This window comes from Eretmochelys imbricata, chromosome 7, assembly GCF_965152235.1.
Source record: "Eretmochelys imbricata isolate rEreImb1 chromosome 7, rEreImb1.hap1, whole genome shotgun sequence".
In the NCBI taxonomy this organism is placed as follows: Eukaryota; Metazoa; Chordata; order Testudines; family Cheloniidae; genus Eretmochelys; species Eretmochelys imbricata.
In genome coordinates this window covers 121,191,492-121,208,877 of record NC_135578.1, presented here as the reverse complement: position 1 = coordinate 121,208,877, position 17,386 = coordinate 121,191,492, and the positions used below count along the sequence as shown (strand labels likewise).

The 17,386-nt window shown below is 42.2% G+C and overlaps 1 protein-coding gene across 3 annotated transcripts in view; it reads right to left on the bottom strand.

The window, feature by feature from the left end:
• Positions 1-17,386, bottom strand: part of NT5C2 (5'-nucleotidase, cytosolic II) — an 84,223-nt gene that overhangs the window by 23,387 nt on the left and 43,450 nt on the right. The window contains exon 1 of one of the 3 annotated variants that reach the window (XM_077823251.1): positions 5,437-5,527. The exons of the other annotated variants lie outside the window; for them this stretch is intronic. Within the exon in view, the coding sequence (XP_077679377.1) occupies positions 5,437-5,455 (19 nt within the window). The 5' untranslated portion in view covers positions 5,456-5,527. Of the gene's footprint in view, positions 1-5,436; positions 5,528-17,386 lie in introns of those variants that run through there. 3 annotated transcript variants of the gene reach the window in all.

Below are 17,386 nucleotides of genomic sequence, written 5' to 3'. Positions count from 1 at the left end.
AGTTCCCCCCAATACTGCATTTGCCAATGAATTTACTATTTGCCAAAAAGATTTTGCCCAGCTCTACAGTAACATGGGTCCTCCAGCGTATTATTTGGCTGACAGATATCTAAGGGTTCATTATTATTTTTAACAAAGGCCTATTATCACTTAGAAAAGCAACAATTCATTGTAAGCTTGAACACACTTATAATACTAACTTACTTAATAGTAAAGGATACCTAAAAGTAATAATGTGGTTAACAAAATCTTCAAGCTTTTACTATACTAATGGTAAACATATAATAAAGTTATATGACATTTGCTGCATGGGACCTTCTCTGTGCAATAGGAAGAGAGAGATTGATTGTGTTGTGGGTGAGAATGAGGGGCAGAAATAACTAATATAAATAAGAGAGCACAGGATTGTGACGGAAATTCTGGGGTGTGATCTAGTGCGCTAGTGAGCAAAAGGAGGTCAGAATAGAAAGAGCACAGTGAAGATCATGAAAGAACAGAGTCTAGAAAAAATGAATTCCCTTGATGAAGGGCTGCTAAAGGCAAATTACTGAAGGGAACAATAAGAAATATACCTTCATGTTCTGTAGATGGGTAAGACAGATGCCCAGATTTCCCCGTTTATTAAAGTAGCATGGGACAAGGACATGCTGAGTTATTCACAGGGGCGGTGCTAGAGGGGGCTTGGGGGGGGCTACAGCCATCCCAAAATTTGCCTTAGCCGCCCCCCCCCGTAGCCACCTCTCCCAGCTGCTGGCTGTGGCAGTGGCTTCAGAGCTGGGCACCTGGCCAGCAGCCGCTGCTCTCTGGCCGCCCGTGAAGGCACAGCGGAAAGAGCTGTGGCTGCTGGCCAGGCTCCCCACAGCAGACACACTCACTTCTCCTTCCCCAAATTCACTCGCTCTCACTTCCCACCTGCTGCTCACTCCGGCCTGCAAACTGAGGCAGCCAGGGGAAGCGGACTGGTTCCTGAAGACCTCACACACACCTGATCTACAGAGAGGAGGCTTTAGCCGCTGGCCTAGACTGGAGGAAAATCGTCTTCTTCTTCCATTCAGTCCCTTTGTGCTCAGGGATCCTCTGACAGATTTGCAGCCCTGGCTGCGCTGCAGAGATCCGCACAGTCAACTCCTCTGCTGAAGCCAGCCTTGGCTAGAGGTGTGACATGGCTCCTCAGCAGCAGGCAGTACAGAGGCTGTGAGCCCCATGTTTACACTTAAGTCTTCCCTTCTTTGGGAAGCTGATCCACGGCTGGCAGGGCACTGGGGGAGCTTGCCTGATGCTAGAGGTGGCCGTGCCTGAGTGGGTCTCCACTGAGCTGGGGTCGGGGGACAGGGAGCCTGTTTGCTGGTGTCTCTGGCTCAGGAGTGGGAGCTGCTGCAGCACTGAATAAGCGTCAGGCTCCTGAATGCTCGGCTTAAAGAGACAGCATGCTGACACTCTCACTCAGGCCCGTGCAGTCTCCCACACAAGCTCCCCCAACACACACACACACAGAGTCTCCCACGTACACTCCCCCAACACACACATGCACCGTGTCTGTCACATGCTATCCACAACAAATACACACTCCCCCAATACACTCCCTCAACACAATCTCCCACACACACTACCCCCAACACACACACGCTCAGTCTCTCTCACATGCTACCCCCAACAAATACACACTCCTGAACACACTCCCTCAACACATACCAACACCCACAGAGTCTCCCTCGCACACTCTCCGAACACACACATACACACACACAAATTGTAAAATTATACTGTGGTATGAAACTTGGGAGGGGGAGCACCTCCCTAAATGGCACCCCTGAGGCAGGGGCAGGGAGGTTGCTGACTGGTGGGGAGGCTTGTCAGAGCATTGTCCGGCTGCAGCCATCCAGCCCTGGGTGGGGAGCAAGCTCAGGTCCGGGATGTCCAGCTTGCCTTGTGGGGATGGATTTATCTGATGAGTCAAGGGCCTTCCTCCGTGCCTGGTTTCCATCCCCAGCGTGCAGCTCCCTGCCACAGTGCCCGCTGCAGCTGCACATGCAGGACAGAGCGGTGTCTGAGTAACACTTCCCACAGCACCTGTGTTCAGTTAACCCTCTAGCACTGAGGCACCCTGCTCCAGACTGACCGCAGTGTGAGTTGCTGCATTACGGCTCCGAGTCTCCAAATCTTCCAAATATCCTACTTTGCTCACTTCACAGGCTAGACAAAGTTTAAACCCGATGTGTCTGTATATGTTTTTATTCCTCTTTTGAGGATAACAGATAAATCACACATTTAAGTGCGTATTGTTAAAAAATAAATGGGTGCGCCCACAAGATGTATAGCGCCGCCTCCCCCCCATTTTCTGTCTAGCCCGCCTCAGCCCCCACCACCACCAGAAGAAGCTGGAGCCATCCTAGTTCTTCAGACAGACCATATACATTTTTTAACACTGCTGTGCGATTTCACCTTGGTAATCTGGCCAAATTCCCAAGGAAACTGTAATTTCTTTCTCTATACAGAACTTCACCATTCCCCTTCTTCTAAAAACCCTGTTGCATTATGTTGCTTCTATGGGAACAGTTTGTTGAAAGCTTCTCTCTCACCAACAGAGATATCACCTCACCAACTTTGTGTCTCTAATATCCTGGGACTGATACGGCTATAACAGCACTTCAGACATGAGCCATGGTCATTTCTGGAGCCCAGAGACAGCTGTAGTGACCCCTACACACACATGGACAATCTGAAGAGTACTTTGGGATCCCTTTTAGACAAACAGAAGGGATTTACGATCAATCCACATGGTACACCACCAAGAAAGCATGGCTGTAGCTAATACAATGCTATCTTTCAAATAACACCCTTACTTCTCTAACAATCTTTCAGGGGAAAGGGCAGTGGATTCATATTTTCTATGTGCATCATGCAACCCATAAAATACCCTTATTCCATTTTTTATGCATTGCACTCCCCTCTCCAATCTACATCCATCACTGATTTAGTTGGGGATTGGTCCTGTTTTGAGCAGGGGGTTGGACTAGATGACCTCCTGAGGTCCCTTCCCACCCTGATATTCTATGATTCTAAGACCTCCCTTCTAGCCTATGAAAGCAGCTGAAAAGCCAAAAAGAAAGGTTGTTGCAAAAGACTATCTGGTATTCCCAGGCCATACCTATACAAGGAATCAAATCCAGATCCCTGATTAGGGGTGGCACAACCACAAGGCTGTCCCTGAACATTCGCAAAATTCATATTCTCACCTATAAACTTCGGACTTTGCTTGCCTCCTTGCCCCAGCCCTTTTTTAAAACGCAAGCCACTAGCTCATTCAAAGAGTCTGTTTGGGTGTCATCACTAAAGACACCTGGAAAAGAAGAGTCTTCTTCCTAGTGTAAGAAATCAACAGACACACTGGAAATCAGACTCTTGGAGGATGGAAATAGACTATAAATAGTATTCTCCAGTTACTGTGATGTTATCCAAGATATACTTTCCTTTAATTAGACAACTGGGAATGGTTTCAGAGTTCACCTCGCCCACGCCCCATTTTGACAACACACTACACCACGGTACGGACTATATTAATCAGCATGAGCTACAAGCTACTGACATTTTCGCACAAGCTGTGCAAATGCTCATTTCAGTAACATGAGCTTCAGGCAAGTGATCCACCTACTTGAGATAAACAGTGTGAACAGGATTGTGATGCTGCAATGGCCACATTATATAACCTCTATCTACATACACACATACACGTGACAAACTGGGAATTTTCTGTAATATTTTAATGAAACCTCTGTGTGCCTCAGTTTCCCTCTGCACTTCATATTGTTACCCAGTGGAGGGAAAAGTGTTAAGTCTGCTCATGGAAGCAGGACAGGACATGAGGTTCAGGTGTCACCTTGTGGTCTGGGCCACAGTGAATAGGATCATTAAGGAACTGGTTGGAACCTGCTGAAAGTGACCCCATATCAGTGCAGAATCCAAAGAAAGCCCAATGACCAGAATATTGACACCTAGCAAACAATGACCAAGAGGAAGGAGCCCCCCATCTCCTCTCACCCCAGCAGGGCAGCTAAGCAGAGACCCAGCTCGAGAACAAACGACTGAGACACAATCAGCAGAGAATAAAGTATGGGATACTGGAGGAAGCTGGTTGCTCTCTCCTGGGACTGGCAGAGAGAGACAGAGAGCCTAAAATGGAATCCACTACAGCATGGCTGGTGGTTTGCTCTGGCTTGACCAGAATGGGCTATGCTTTAACCTTTATTTCTCTGTGCTAACCTAAGAACTTCCAATGCTGTGTTCCAGCTGACTAATAAATCCTACTCTCTTCTGAAAAGTGTTTTTGGTGTCACTGGAAAAACTTGCTCAGTTGCGTTAATCCCTGCAGAGTGGACAAGTCTCTAACTAGGAGTCTGTCTCAATGGGACTTGCTGGGCAGAGCTCACGGTGTGAAGCCAGGAGTGCTGGAGCCCAGAGGTTCAGCCTAGGAGGCGGTGAGGCTGGGAAGCCTACCCTTAAGCTAAAAAGTGGGGCTCCGCTACACTGAAGGGGGTCCTCCAAGAAGCTGTTTGAAAGTTAGGGCATAGTACCGATCCTGTGGAAACGTGGCAATATATTCGTGTACTCAGGGCTGATGTGTTTTTATATCTTGTTCTGGTCAGTCATCTGTGCAGGAATTTAGCAGTAAGGAGAGATCTACAGCTGGATGACTAAAAAAAGAAAAAAGTAATTAAATACTTTCCTGGAAACCCCCCAAAGCCCTAGCCACTGTGGTCACAGCTATAGACTTTGTGTAGGATACTGTGGATGTCATAGATTTAGATGCTTGCCATGCAGAATCCGTTGTGCTGTGAGCTCCCACACAGCTGACAGTGCCCCTGCCTCAAAGCGCCCGCAAGTGTGTGACAGGTGAAATATGCACAGCCACAAAAACACAACCATTCAATCTTCAGTATGTTTTTGTTGGTCTCTTAGCCCTACTTCTAACAAAATTACAGCAAATATAAGCACATATTACAACTTTTTCTATCTTTTTTTAAGTTGACCCCCATCCCTCCACAAACATGTTGGTCCCCAATGACAAAAGGACAAGTTATTTTAAAGGTTTGTGCTCTGCAACAGACAAATGCTTCAGCAGCTCAGGGCAGTCAGTACACAGTGTTCAGGGGTTATGTAACTATGGATTGCGAAAGAACAACCAAAGCTTTGAAAACAGAAGCCAGCTGACAGCACTTACAGCTTCCCCTTAACATCATAATTTGCCATCAAATTACATTGTGGAGAATTAAAAAGTGGTACCACAGAAGTGAATGTTGCAGGCTCTAAGTCCGTGATGACTTCCACGGCATGTGTTAGAATGTGTTGGAATGAGCAGGAGTTGCACAGTAAGGTATGGAATTCTCATGCACTTTATTGTGGATTTTGGGTGGTTGGGGTATTTTTGTTTTTTTTTACCTTTGCTGCCAAGACACATACGGTAGCAATTTTATAGCCTTCCTGGGAAAGAAAAAAAAATCTCTACAGAGACTCCAGCTTGTGCAAAATGCTGCTGCCAGGATTTTGACTCACATGAGGCAGATGCAGATGCAGAGTGTCACTCCAGTCTTGAAGGAGTTACACTGGGCTCCCCTGTTAAAAAAAAAAATCAAACTGTTTTTAAAACCGCGACAGCGCTGCATCATTTGGGACTTGCGTGTTTGCTGGAGCTGCTGCCTCCGAAGAGCTCGAAAACCAGTCTGCTGGCTATTCACAACACCGCTCAAAACTGATTTACAGAGGAGGTACGGTTAGTAGTGGTACATCCTACAGGCAAAATTCTGGCCTTAACTTCACAAACCAGTCTCAGATCAATCCAGCAATATTTTATTGGCATGACAAGCTACCCAAGCATTGCCAAAGTGTTTGAGAGACAGATCCCTCGAGTTTCTATCAGAAGTTGGTATAATCTACTCAGGAACAGCCTTCACACTGTGTTTAGGGTTCTGTCATTAGTGACCATACCGGATCCGGTGGCAGGTTACTATGTAGCCTGATGTCATCTCTTTCCTTTCAAGATATTCCATTCCCTCACACCCACCACACGTCTACATGTCATCACGGAAGAATATACGTCAAGAGTCACTGTGTGGATTTGAGAACAGAATTTTGCCCTAAATCTGGAATCTGCTCCCATCAAGAACCTAAAATATGGAGTCAGTCTGACTCATGTACATTAAAGCTTAAAACTTACTCTTTACACCTAGACTTATCTGGCAAGTTTGGGCTTTTCTGTGCAAATCTTTTTAGAATGTGTTCATGAAAGGTGCCATGCAACCATACACGGCATTGTACAGTACTGGTTAACAAGCACACATGGTAAAGAGAATGAGAACTATTCTGCAACTTACAAATATGCACAAAAGAATGAGAAACAACTTTTAAAGAAATTCAAACTAAACACTAACCTGAATGCTTTTGAATAGGTTTCAAAGAGGGCCCAACAGAGCAGTAAAGTACATACCATTACCTCTAATGCTTTTTAAAAATAATCGTTAAATAACCATTTTGCATGGTTAAGAAAGTTTGGGGTGTGATTGGGTTTGGTTTTGGGGAGGAGGAGAAAGCTCTTCAAGACCTGCACATTTCCTTCTTTATTCCCCAATTGCACTCTCAAAGATTCCACGTTGAGACCAAGGTATCCTTTCATTAAAGGTGTGACATGGTTTCTGCCAGAGTTTGTCAACACTCCTCATGGGTTGGTCAGAGATGATCATGTGAGAACAGGGAAAAAATGCTTTCTCCCTTGCCAGTGCAAAACCTCGACATTTGGTGCCACTCCATGTGTGCCATATTCTAAAAATTATTTAATGAATTAATTTGCATACTTGTAAACAATTTGTGTAAAACCATAAAGTTCTGTTTAAAAATGATTGTGTCGGTTTGGTGTTGGTGAAAGGTGTTGTACGAACAGCAGGAACGACAAGTCCTTGATTTCCCATACAGGGTTCTCCGGAGCAGTGGGAATAGCTGCAAGGAAGAAGGTCCTTATTCCTCACACCCTCAGAATAGGAGTATATGGCTTGTGGGGAGGCAAAGGCATCTCTGAGTGAACTCAGGACTAAATGTGGGAGCTTGAGGATAGTGCAATTGCTGAACCACTGTGAAGATAAGAGCCTGGGGCTACTGGAGTGAATGATGAGGTGGGGTTGCTATGATGTGGTATTAAACTTTGTTAACTCTTCCCCACTGCTCCATGTTGGCGGGGAACTCTCAGGGGAAGTAAAGAGCAGCCTGGGGAAGAGGCAGACAGGTCCCAGGCTGCCTGCTCAGCAGGTGCCACAGCAGCCCCCACCAACCAGGAATAACACCTACAGCTCAAGCACTCCTGCTTCCCAGAACATAGCTGAATGCACAACACTCCATTCAGGCTGTGGGAGTGTGAGAAAGGGTGCTCGTTCTGCATGTGAGATGCATTACAGTTGACAAGTTTTCTAAACGTGCTTGGCCCAGGTGTACCTCCTGCTGAAGTCAATGGGGTTAGAGGGCAAAATTGGCCCTCTGACTGCGCATTAAGCTACGCTTGAAATATGTAGTCCAACAGACCAAGACTCTGCAACAGGTGACTGCAGAAGGGAGAACTGCTCTTGTGTGGAAGCATTAATGCAAGGATCTGGGCTTTAACTTGAATAAATCACTAAAATATCAGCTGAAAAGAAACCATCAGCAAATAAAATAGAACAATAATAATAATAAATGAAAAATTAGCAGAATAATAGCTTGTGTGTTTGCAAGTGTGGGGCTTCAGTGAAGAATATCAATGTAAACTCACATGCAGCCTAATCCCTATTTAGGCACCTAAAAGAAATTTTCAGAGATGCTGAGCATCCAAAAATCCTGCTGAAGCAGTGGATGCTCAGAACCTTTGAAAACCAGGCTGCTCTCATTTAAGGCCACAATTCAGCAAAGCACTTACCCATGTGTTTATGTACATACCTGTTCAGCAAAGCATATCATCTTAATCTGCTTAACCCTAAGCATATGCTTCAATCTAACTTATTAAAATTAGGCACACGTTTAAGGACCCTACTGAATCAGGGCCTAAGTGACTTGTCGAAGGTCACACAGGGAGTCTGAGGAAAAGCCAGGGGCAGAACCCTGTTCTCTTGACTCTTAGTTTTCCATCTTAACCACAAGACCATAATAATCCTTATTTTATTACTCACATGAAGCTGTACAGAGCAGGGTCTCTGATTTCAGCCTACATTAAATCTAGTTCTCAGATTTAAATCTTTAAATGAGTAATGAAATCATATTTTGTTTTGTTTTTTTCTTTAACTATCCGGAATTTTCATTCCCAAATGAGAAGAAACTGCAGGGTTATTTATCATCATTTTCTTTCTTTAACAGGAAGGAAACCTTTTCGCACACTGCAGAGCCAGTCAACAAGTGACTAAAGGTCTGTTAAGTATATTTTACTTTATTGCTCAATATGTACCTTTATTTTCCTCTAGGGTGTATACATTTTTATCCATTAACAAACAGGCCTTCTGCTGAATCACAGGGTGTTTTCTAATACCCACATGCATGCCTCTTTGCCGTGCAGGTACAGGAAAATCTTGTACCAACCCTCCCCGTCCATTAAGAAGCAATGTGGTATCATATACACAGCAGGGCTTTGCATTGTTCCATGTCTGTTTTGTTTGAGTGCTGTGCATTTCTACTTAACAAAACCCCACCAAAACAATGCTCTTGCAAAGTGTTATTGTCCCGACACTCCTTCCCCAATTATTTCAGGGAAATTCTATGGCCTGTGATATATAGGCCAGCCAAACTACAAGATCACAATGGCCCCTTCTGGCCTTTGAATCTATGAATCTATTGAAGTAATCTTGGTAATGGTCCTATCAAAGGGCCTAATGTCACTGAGTTTTGTTTCCCTTAGGCCTGATAAAGGTTTGGGCTTCCTGGCTATGTCTCGCAGAGTCAGAGCTCGGTAACAGACTCAGCACTTTATGGTGGAAAGATTTCTTCTCCTGAATAAAAATGCCAGGCTTGAGGCTACATCAACAATAATAAAGTCTGAATATGTACAGATTTGCATATGGGCAAAAGCAGCTTCTTAGTGGCTGCTACTCTGTGGCACCTCTGCACTTCTAGTGAATCTTCCTTTTAACTGGTCATTTTAACAGTCTGAGGAGCATTTCTTTGAACTGGAATAATTTATCACTTTCAAAGAGTCAAATGAATATTCACCTTGGCTTTTATGAGTGTTTGTGTTTATTCCGACATCATGGAAATGTTTTGTGTTTAACTGCAGACTTTCCTTACAAACCACCCTATCCAACTACAGCCTACTGAGAATCATACTCCCAAACTGGAAACCTCACAGCGTATCCATGGAAATAAACCACCTTACTAAAATATGGGCTTAGCTCTTCAATAAGGAGTTAAGCCAGGGGAAGAAATGGTTGCACAGAAAGCTCATGTTCAAATGCAACTCAATAATATCCAAAAATAGCAAGGAAAACAACTTAAGATGTAACTGCCATCCAAATCCAATACCCTACGGTACCATTCACATGCGTTAGCACCTGAATGTGTTATTTTCCACACCATCCCTCGGCCGTCTTGAGGCATTGCTCAATCTCTCTCTGGACACGGATTTTAAATTGGAAGGAAACAAATGTCTAGTTGGTAATGTACAGGACAGTAAACTTCGAGTTCTAGGTTCTACACCTGGCTCAGTCAGATTCATCGTTTGATTTGGGGGCAACTCACTTCGAGCTTGATTTTCACAATTGCATGTGCACAAAACACATGCCTTTGTGTGTGTACAATCAGCACAATGGCACACACAAATCAGAACTTTGCACATGTTGAGAAGTAGTTACATATATAACTGGTCAACTGTCTGCTAAAATAAGTGATTTGCAAAGCATAATCAGGGAAATTGTGCACATACACTTGTGAAAGTCAAGCCTTCAGTGTACTTGCGCCTCTGGCTTCTCCATTGTACAAATGACAATATGTGCCCTACACCACGGTGTGTTTGAAGCACAATTAAAGCTTGTAAAGTGCTTTAGATCCCAGATAAAAGACTCTATTGCACGTGGAAAGTATCATCATCGTAATTTCTATCAGACCAGCAAGAATAAGACCCTAACTATTTGGGTATTGAGAAGCTGCTGATCAATGTAGGTCTTCAGCTATATTCAGACTGGGAGAACAAGGAGCAAACTATTGCAACTTTTTAAGCACATTATTAGTGAAGTGCTACCCTTTCAACAGCTTCACTCTGACATTCTGATTCTTGAAGAAACGACACCTTGCAGATTAGCACTTTGTCAGTTGGTGATTTATTTGGACACCATGACAAGCAACACGTGCTTTTCCCATGCCCCATTCTCGGTGCCAACACATTACAATCCACAGCTTCCAATCTCAGTGTGCAGTTTTACACAACTTTAAGCAGTCAACTCTTAAAAGCAGCAATGGAAACAACCCTGATAAAACGGCTATTGAAATGCTGCCTGTATTCAACCAACCAACCATCCCAAAGTAGACTAGAAATATCAGAGCTTTGACCTGCTTCTAGTTTCAAATCACGAGATGCTACTTTATTAAAAATAGCCTCAAAACCTGTGCCTGCCAAGCTGCATGTGCACCAGTGTGAATACACAAACAGGTAGCTGACGTGCAATTACCTGATTACATGCACACAACAGATATTCAGCTGATTTTGTAGATGCAATTTTGCCAGATTAGTTTCAGTTGCAGTCAGCCAGCCTCCCTAGGAGCCCCCGTTTCTTTTCCATTTTTAATAATCTCTGAAAAAGAATCCAGGTAGCACAACCCTGAAATGAAGTTGTACATACCTGTAGAGAGCTGGTTACAAAAAGCAATGGCCATTATTTAGAAAAGCAACTGAACACCACCAAAAAACAACTTCACTATTTTCCATTGTTACAACATGATGAACTAAAGGGAAACCATCAACCTAAATATCACACTTTTGTCTGAATATTTTTACTTATGATTGTTACACACACCACCTAAAATTACTACATTTGGAAGAGATTAGAGGGAAAAAATTTGTCTGCAACTCTTTCGTTTAGCATGTGTACTCAGAAGCACACTGTAACTAGCCAGTTCACTGTCTTCCCTATGTAATAGCAACACCATGCAGCTCTTATATATCACTTTTCATCTGTAGATCTCAAAGCACTTTACCAAAGAGGCAAGTATCATTAGCCCCATTTTATAGATGGGGAAACTGCAGCACAGAGTGGTGGTGTGACTTGGCTAAGGTTAAGCATTTAGGCCAGCAGCAGAGCCAGGAATAGAACACAATGTCCTGAGTCCCAATCCAGCACCATATACACTGTATAGTGAATCTGTTTCTTCATTTGTATGGGTCTTTGACATAGCCAACATGGGGGAGAGAAAAACATTTAAAATATAAGATGTGGTTGTAAAACCACAAAAAATTGAAGGGGAATCTGGGGCAGGTGTAGGACTTAAAATTATTTTTAATTCATTTAAAAATGAACAGATTTCAAATTGACTGAGGGCAGCATTTTCAAAAGTGCCTAAGGGACTTAAGAGCCAAAGTCCCATTAAGAGTCAAAATTCTTAGGCTCTTAAATTACTTAGGTGCTTTTGAAGGTTTTATCTGGTGTCCCTTACAAACAGATTGGGACTTTTTATGCTATACTGTTAGTGGAGTCTCTCTCTAGAGATAGGTTCTCCTGCATGTAAAAAATCTTTATTATGGGTATTTACATATATTAAATATACAACCAGACAGTTTCCTTTCTTCATCCTTCCAGCTTACTGTGTAATATTATAGTTTGAATGTATTTATAAAAAACATTATCAAAGTTCATTGGAAAACTCTATTCTACATGTGTACACAGAAGATGTTTCAAACTCCATTAACTTTAATGTATTTTGAAAGTGGGTTTGGAATTGCTCATCTATGCATACCCCAGTTGCATATCAATTTAAAAAACAAACCCAATTTGACTGAGTTACATAAATGTAAAAAAAAAAAAAAAGGGAAAAAGAAAAATAGACACCGGTTTATGTGTAATGCAACGAGAGTTTGATTTAAACATATGAAACTTTACAGAACATTAGCCTATTATGTAAGTGAGACCCTTTTAGCGTCAGAGGGTCTTTCTCAGGGTGTGTGTGTGTGTGAGAGAGAGAAAATATCATTTAACCTGCTTTAAATCAGATACATTATATTCTGAACCAGCTGCTGTAAACTGGTTTCGAGTGCCCCTTTTTACAGTCTCAGATGTTACCAGTCTCCAGTGCTTGTGACATTTTAAAAGGCAAGTCCATTCAAATGACTAAGAGCCTCCACTCCCTGGGCTAGACTGGGGCCTGAACTACACGTAGAAGTTTTGTTGGCATAACTACACCAGTTAGGTGTGTGAACAAATCACTCCCCTAATTGATATTGTTATGTCGGCAAAAGCCCCACTGTAGCTGCAGTTATGCCAGCCAAACAGTCCTTTTGCGGGTACAGCATATTTCGTTCAGGGAACGGGTATAAGCTACACCCGCAAAATAGTTATTGTGCTGAAGAGGCAGCAGTCAGTCAGTCTTACACGGAGCACAGAAAGTTGCTATCCCCACCTGCTGGGTGTAGACGGGCTCTATCGGAATTCACATCCAGTAAAAGAGGCAGTTGCTCTGATGTGCCAATTCCGGAGTGGTTGGTGGGTGATCAAATGGGAAGGATCTGATATCAAGTATTCACCTTGTAGGAGTTTTATACTGCAAATTCACAAGCTCCAGGAAAATGAATACACCATAGGAAACAGTCCCACGCTGACTGGATAGATTAAATGACAAACCATTTGGCAACGTTTACCTGAAACACTGCGTCTTGTTAACAGGAGTTGATCCTGCTGGTAAAGGGTTAAGTGGGGCTCCTGATTTGCTGAGTCAGGTGGCTCAGGACTACAGCTGGATATCAGGAAAGTAGGAATAGCTCTCTAGAGCTGTAAGTTGAACAGTCCTGATGAAGGACTTCATTAATTTTAAATTCTTTGTTAATAAAGCCTAACCCTAGGAAAGAGATGAGTACTGACTCTACACATAATTGTGTTTTAGATCAGGTTGGGAAAGGCAACTTCTCACAACAACCTAAGAAGTCTTTTCCATCTCTAACATCTGTGATGCTATGAGAATGGAAGTGTTGATATACCTATAAGTTACAGTGTGAGAACCTCTCTGTAACTAGTCTGCAATATAACAAATCTTAGCATTTACTTTTAAGCTTGTAATGCTTCTGGGACACAAACTTAACTCCATTACAGTAGTACAGTATTAATTCTTTTCAACATACTGCACAAATGATGTAAGTCTCATTTACCATTCATTTTCTCACTGAAACAGGTTTCACTATTGATGACTTTCTTATCAATTCCCACCCAATATAGGGGCAGAAGTGACTGAAGTACGGGGACAGTTTTCCCGAATGAAACCATCTTGCCTACTGTATAATTTATCTCATAGGTATGATAAAACTTTCAACAAGACTAACTATTGTAGAAGGTGGTTAGCGACTGAGTAACTGGTCTTTACTAATTCCCTCTCCATCTGCCAGTGACTTTGTATGAAATTACAATCTGTTTAAAATCCTCACTTGTTTACGTCAAGTTCTATCAAGGGACACTTTTCTGTAACCTCATCATGCAACTTGCCCTGTTTAAGACCTAGGGATGCCAAGGCCTCCTGGATTACTTGGATCCAGAGCTGACAATATTGCTCATTAAATGTTTAGCTCACCCTCAGAAGAAAATAGCCAAGTAAAGTTCTGCCTGTCTTAAATTTGATCTCTCTTTCTCACATTTCTAAGTGCCCTTCACTGTACTATTTAGGCTCACTTAAATGCCATGCTAATGAAAGTCTGGCAATCCATTTGCAGCTGCTCTTTCATAGGACAGATCTGATTTTAGAAGCCACAGCAGAGAAAGGTTGTGCATCTTTGGCTTAGACCACCAACAGCATTTCCATTAACGACAGGTCGAGATGGTTTTGACACTACAAAACAAACAGGAAGGAAGGCAGGAACAGTGTAACATTACTACTTATTAGTGTTCTTCTAATAGAGCTGGATTGTATAAGCAGAGATGAATCATTAAGATGGATAAAAGAAACTGCAATTTACAAAACAAAAAGGCGCTATAAACATAAATCCTCAAATCTCCCTAATTTAAGGATTTAAACATAAAGATCTTGCAAAATTACTAGTTTTTGCACCATATGCTCTCATTGAATGGCTGCCCTTCAAGTCTATTTGGAGATAATAGATCCTGATGCTTGTGTAATGTTATCTCCTTGTTAGGAAGGAAGCAAATAGAATAGTTTCTATTGCAGAATTCAGAAACAGTGCCCTAGGCTCCCTACTGAGATTCAGAAAGGTCAGGAGAAAAAACTAGTGATTTCTGTGGGGCTGATTACATAACTGATCACATGGACTTCTGTTAATCTTCTCTAGAAGTAACCACTGAAATTACCCATAGCTCATGCTTGGCCCAAACCCATCAAGGCTTCCAAAAGCTGCTACTTGATCCCCATGTTATATACACAAGCCACAAAAATAACCACACTATTGTCCCAGAAGTCTAGGAATTTATTCTAAACACTATCTCTCTAGCCTGAATAAAGCCTTCTGCTGCATATTATAATGCAGTTCATCAATACAAACAAAAACTAATGCAGTGAAAGGAAGTGTAAATAAATAGCCTGTAAAGTTAGAATCCTACACAGGTATGTGCTTCTAGATACTCCATGTCACACACTTATGAACTTAGGAAGATTCTCTGAGTTTCCAGAAATGTGGGAACCCTTCATCTTAGCATGGGAGGGTACTACATTGAGCCTCAGTGGGCAAGAAAGCGAGTATAAGTGCATCAACAGTTATTTTGTTTTGATTTACACTCCTAGCAGGCAAATTAACATGGGCCATAAACACAGTGACCACACATTTTTGAGATGAGAAGGGAAGGCAAATATACAGTTTCATGTACAATAACACCAGTTTTTTCTCTGTGGTGAAGGCTGAAATCATCAAGCATCTTGCCTGAAGGAAGGAAGATGTTATTTGCCAATGCAGCCCCTTAGAGGAACACACTGGGTGGAATCATATTTTAGTATAATGTGGCATGATGATACCATGACTATTGGTGACAAATGTGTGTCAATTACGGTCATCTCCCAAGTGTTGTTCCTGATCAGGCAATCATCCTGGTTAGGGAACACATACTCTCTGCAGTGTAAGTATATTGCAACAGCTACTACTAATTGAAATGGAAGTGCTGTGTTTCCAGTAAAATGAGCTGTATCCCACGCATATACTTGTATACTTGACATTCATAGTTGGAGTAAAGGAGCTGGCCACAGACGCACTATTTTCATCTTGATGGCAAAGCTGTTTAAGGAACTAAGTTCAAGAAGGGTTAAGCTCTCCTGACTTTTTTGGTAGTAGGAAGCATCTTGCCTAAAGCCCTCTTTCCTCATTTTGCTGGTACAGGCTCAAAGCCGCTGCTTTTGGAGAAGGAAAGAAGAAAATAGTGTATAGGGTTCTTTCTGCTGCTAATGCTGCCTCCTCCCCTTCACAAGTTGGACAATTTGGAGGTGTTCTAAAAAAAGAACTCTGTTCTCTGGCTGAAGAATCCTGAGGTCTCAGCTATCAAAGGCAATGATTGCCAACCAGGAATGAATGTCACCAATTTACTTCTGACATCATGGTCCTCAAGGATACAGAATGGGAAAAGGACTCTGCAATCAGTACACCTTCCAAAATCAAAGTCTGAGCATAAGTATAGGCTTTCAGTGTCTTAGTGGCATCTAACACACTGATGAGGGTGTTTGGGATTTTTTAAAGCAAATTTAATGATAAAAGGTAGCTTAACAAGGCCCGTGGTCTCTTCTGGGACTGCAGAGGCAGAAGACTAGTTGAGTGGCTGATGGACTTCAAGATGCCACACCCTTCTCCTTCACTTCGGTCAACTTCTTTCCCTGTACAGGCTTTGAAGATGCACCAATTGGGATTCTGGTCACAAGCCAGCATACTGGCATGAAGATGTCATTTACTGATGCTGAATCTCAGCTAAAAAACAACTTTTTACATTCTCTCTCTCTATACACAAAACAGAAGCTGGTGGTTGCTTCCAAGCCCATGTGAAGAGGCATGGATTTATGCAAGTGGCTAACTTTTCTTAGCAGGAATATATTAGCTCCGAGGCTATGCACAACAAGATATTAATATAATCCCCAAGAAAATGCAACATCAGTTAACAATGAATGCATCATTTAAAGCTCCTGCTGCAAACAATAACAAAGTCTACTTATGTGCCATAAGCTGGATAGTGGATTCCACTATTTATTGCAAGTAATACTCAAAAAATGTTTAGCCATGTGGGGAACAAAGGATGCTGAAATACAAAAAGATGAATAGATTATATTAGTTTGTCTGCCTGAGTTAAGGAAAAAGGAGGAAAATACTACTTAGAAATTGACATTCATAGCACTTTTCATTGTCAAAGTGGTTTACAAACATTAAACAGATTCTCACAACACACAGGTCAGGGAGAACAGTAAGGATTATTATCCACTTTGTAGAGTTGGAGAAAATGCAGCAGAGTGACTTGCCTAAAATCACAGAGGGAGCCATCATCAATGTCAAAGTTGAAACAAAAATGTCTCTGGCTCCCAGTCATCAGGTCAGACCATGCTTCTCTGTTTTCCATACTATATAGCATCACATCCACCCCAGCTGCACTAGACATAGCATGCTTAAAGTGTCCTTATATCCTGGCTTTGCTAGGATAGTCTCAGTTTTCCATATCATGCCCCAGAAAATTCTTTGAGGACATTTAAAATGTTCATATTTTTCATTTTCATCGATCAAAACTTTTTTTTTTTTTTAAATAAGTACATGTTCATTCAAGTCATTTTGCTGTGCCAAGTAGAATTTGCTCTGCATTTACCAGGAACAGCCCAGTGGAATGAATGTTCTGTGGGATAAACAGTGTTTAGAGAGATCAGTTGAAGGAGCATAGAGATTATCGAAATTGTTCTTTTTGTTCACCATAAATGCTAACACCACTCATTCAGTGTTTCATACTAACCTCATTCAGAACATGTGAGTTGCTGGGAAAATCCTCCACACTGAGAAATTTGTATCTGTTGCTACTGAGACAGAAATTGGCAAAAGTGGCACCCACAAACTTTTTAAAAAAAAACTACTTTTGTTTTTTGAGTGACTATTTTGCAATCCTAAAACAACATTGCCACAATTTTTTATTTTGAAAATTTGATCACCTTAAGATGTGACACTCAAGGATTATGGCCAGACCCAATATAGATTATCCAGGAGCCTCTGGAGGCTTTCCTGACCTCAATG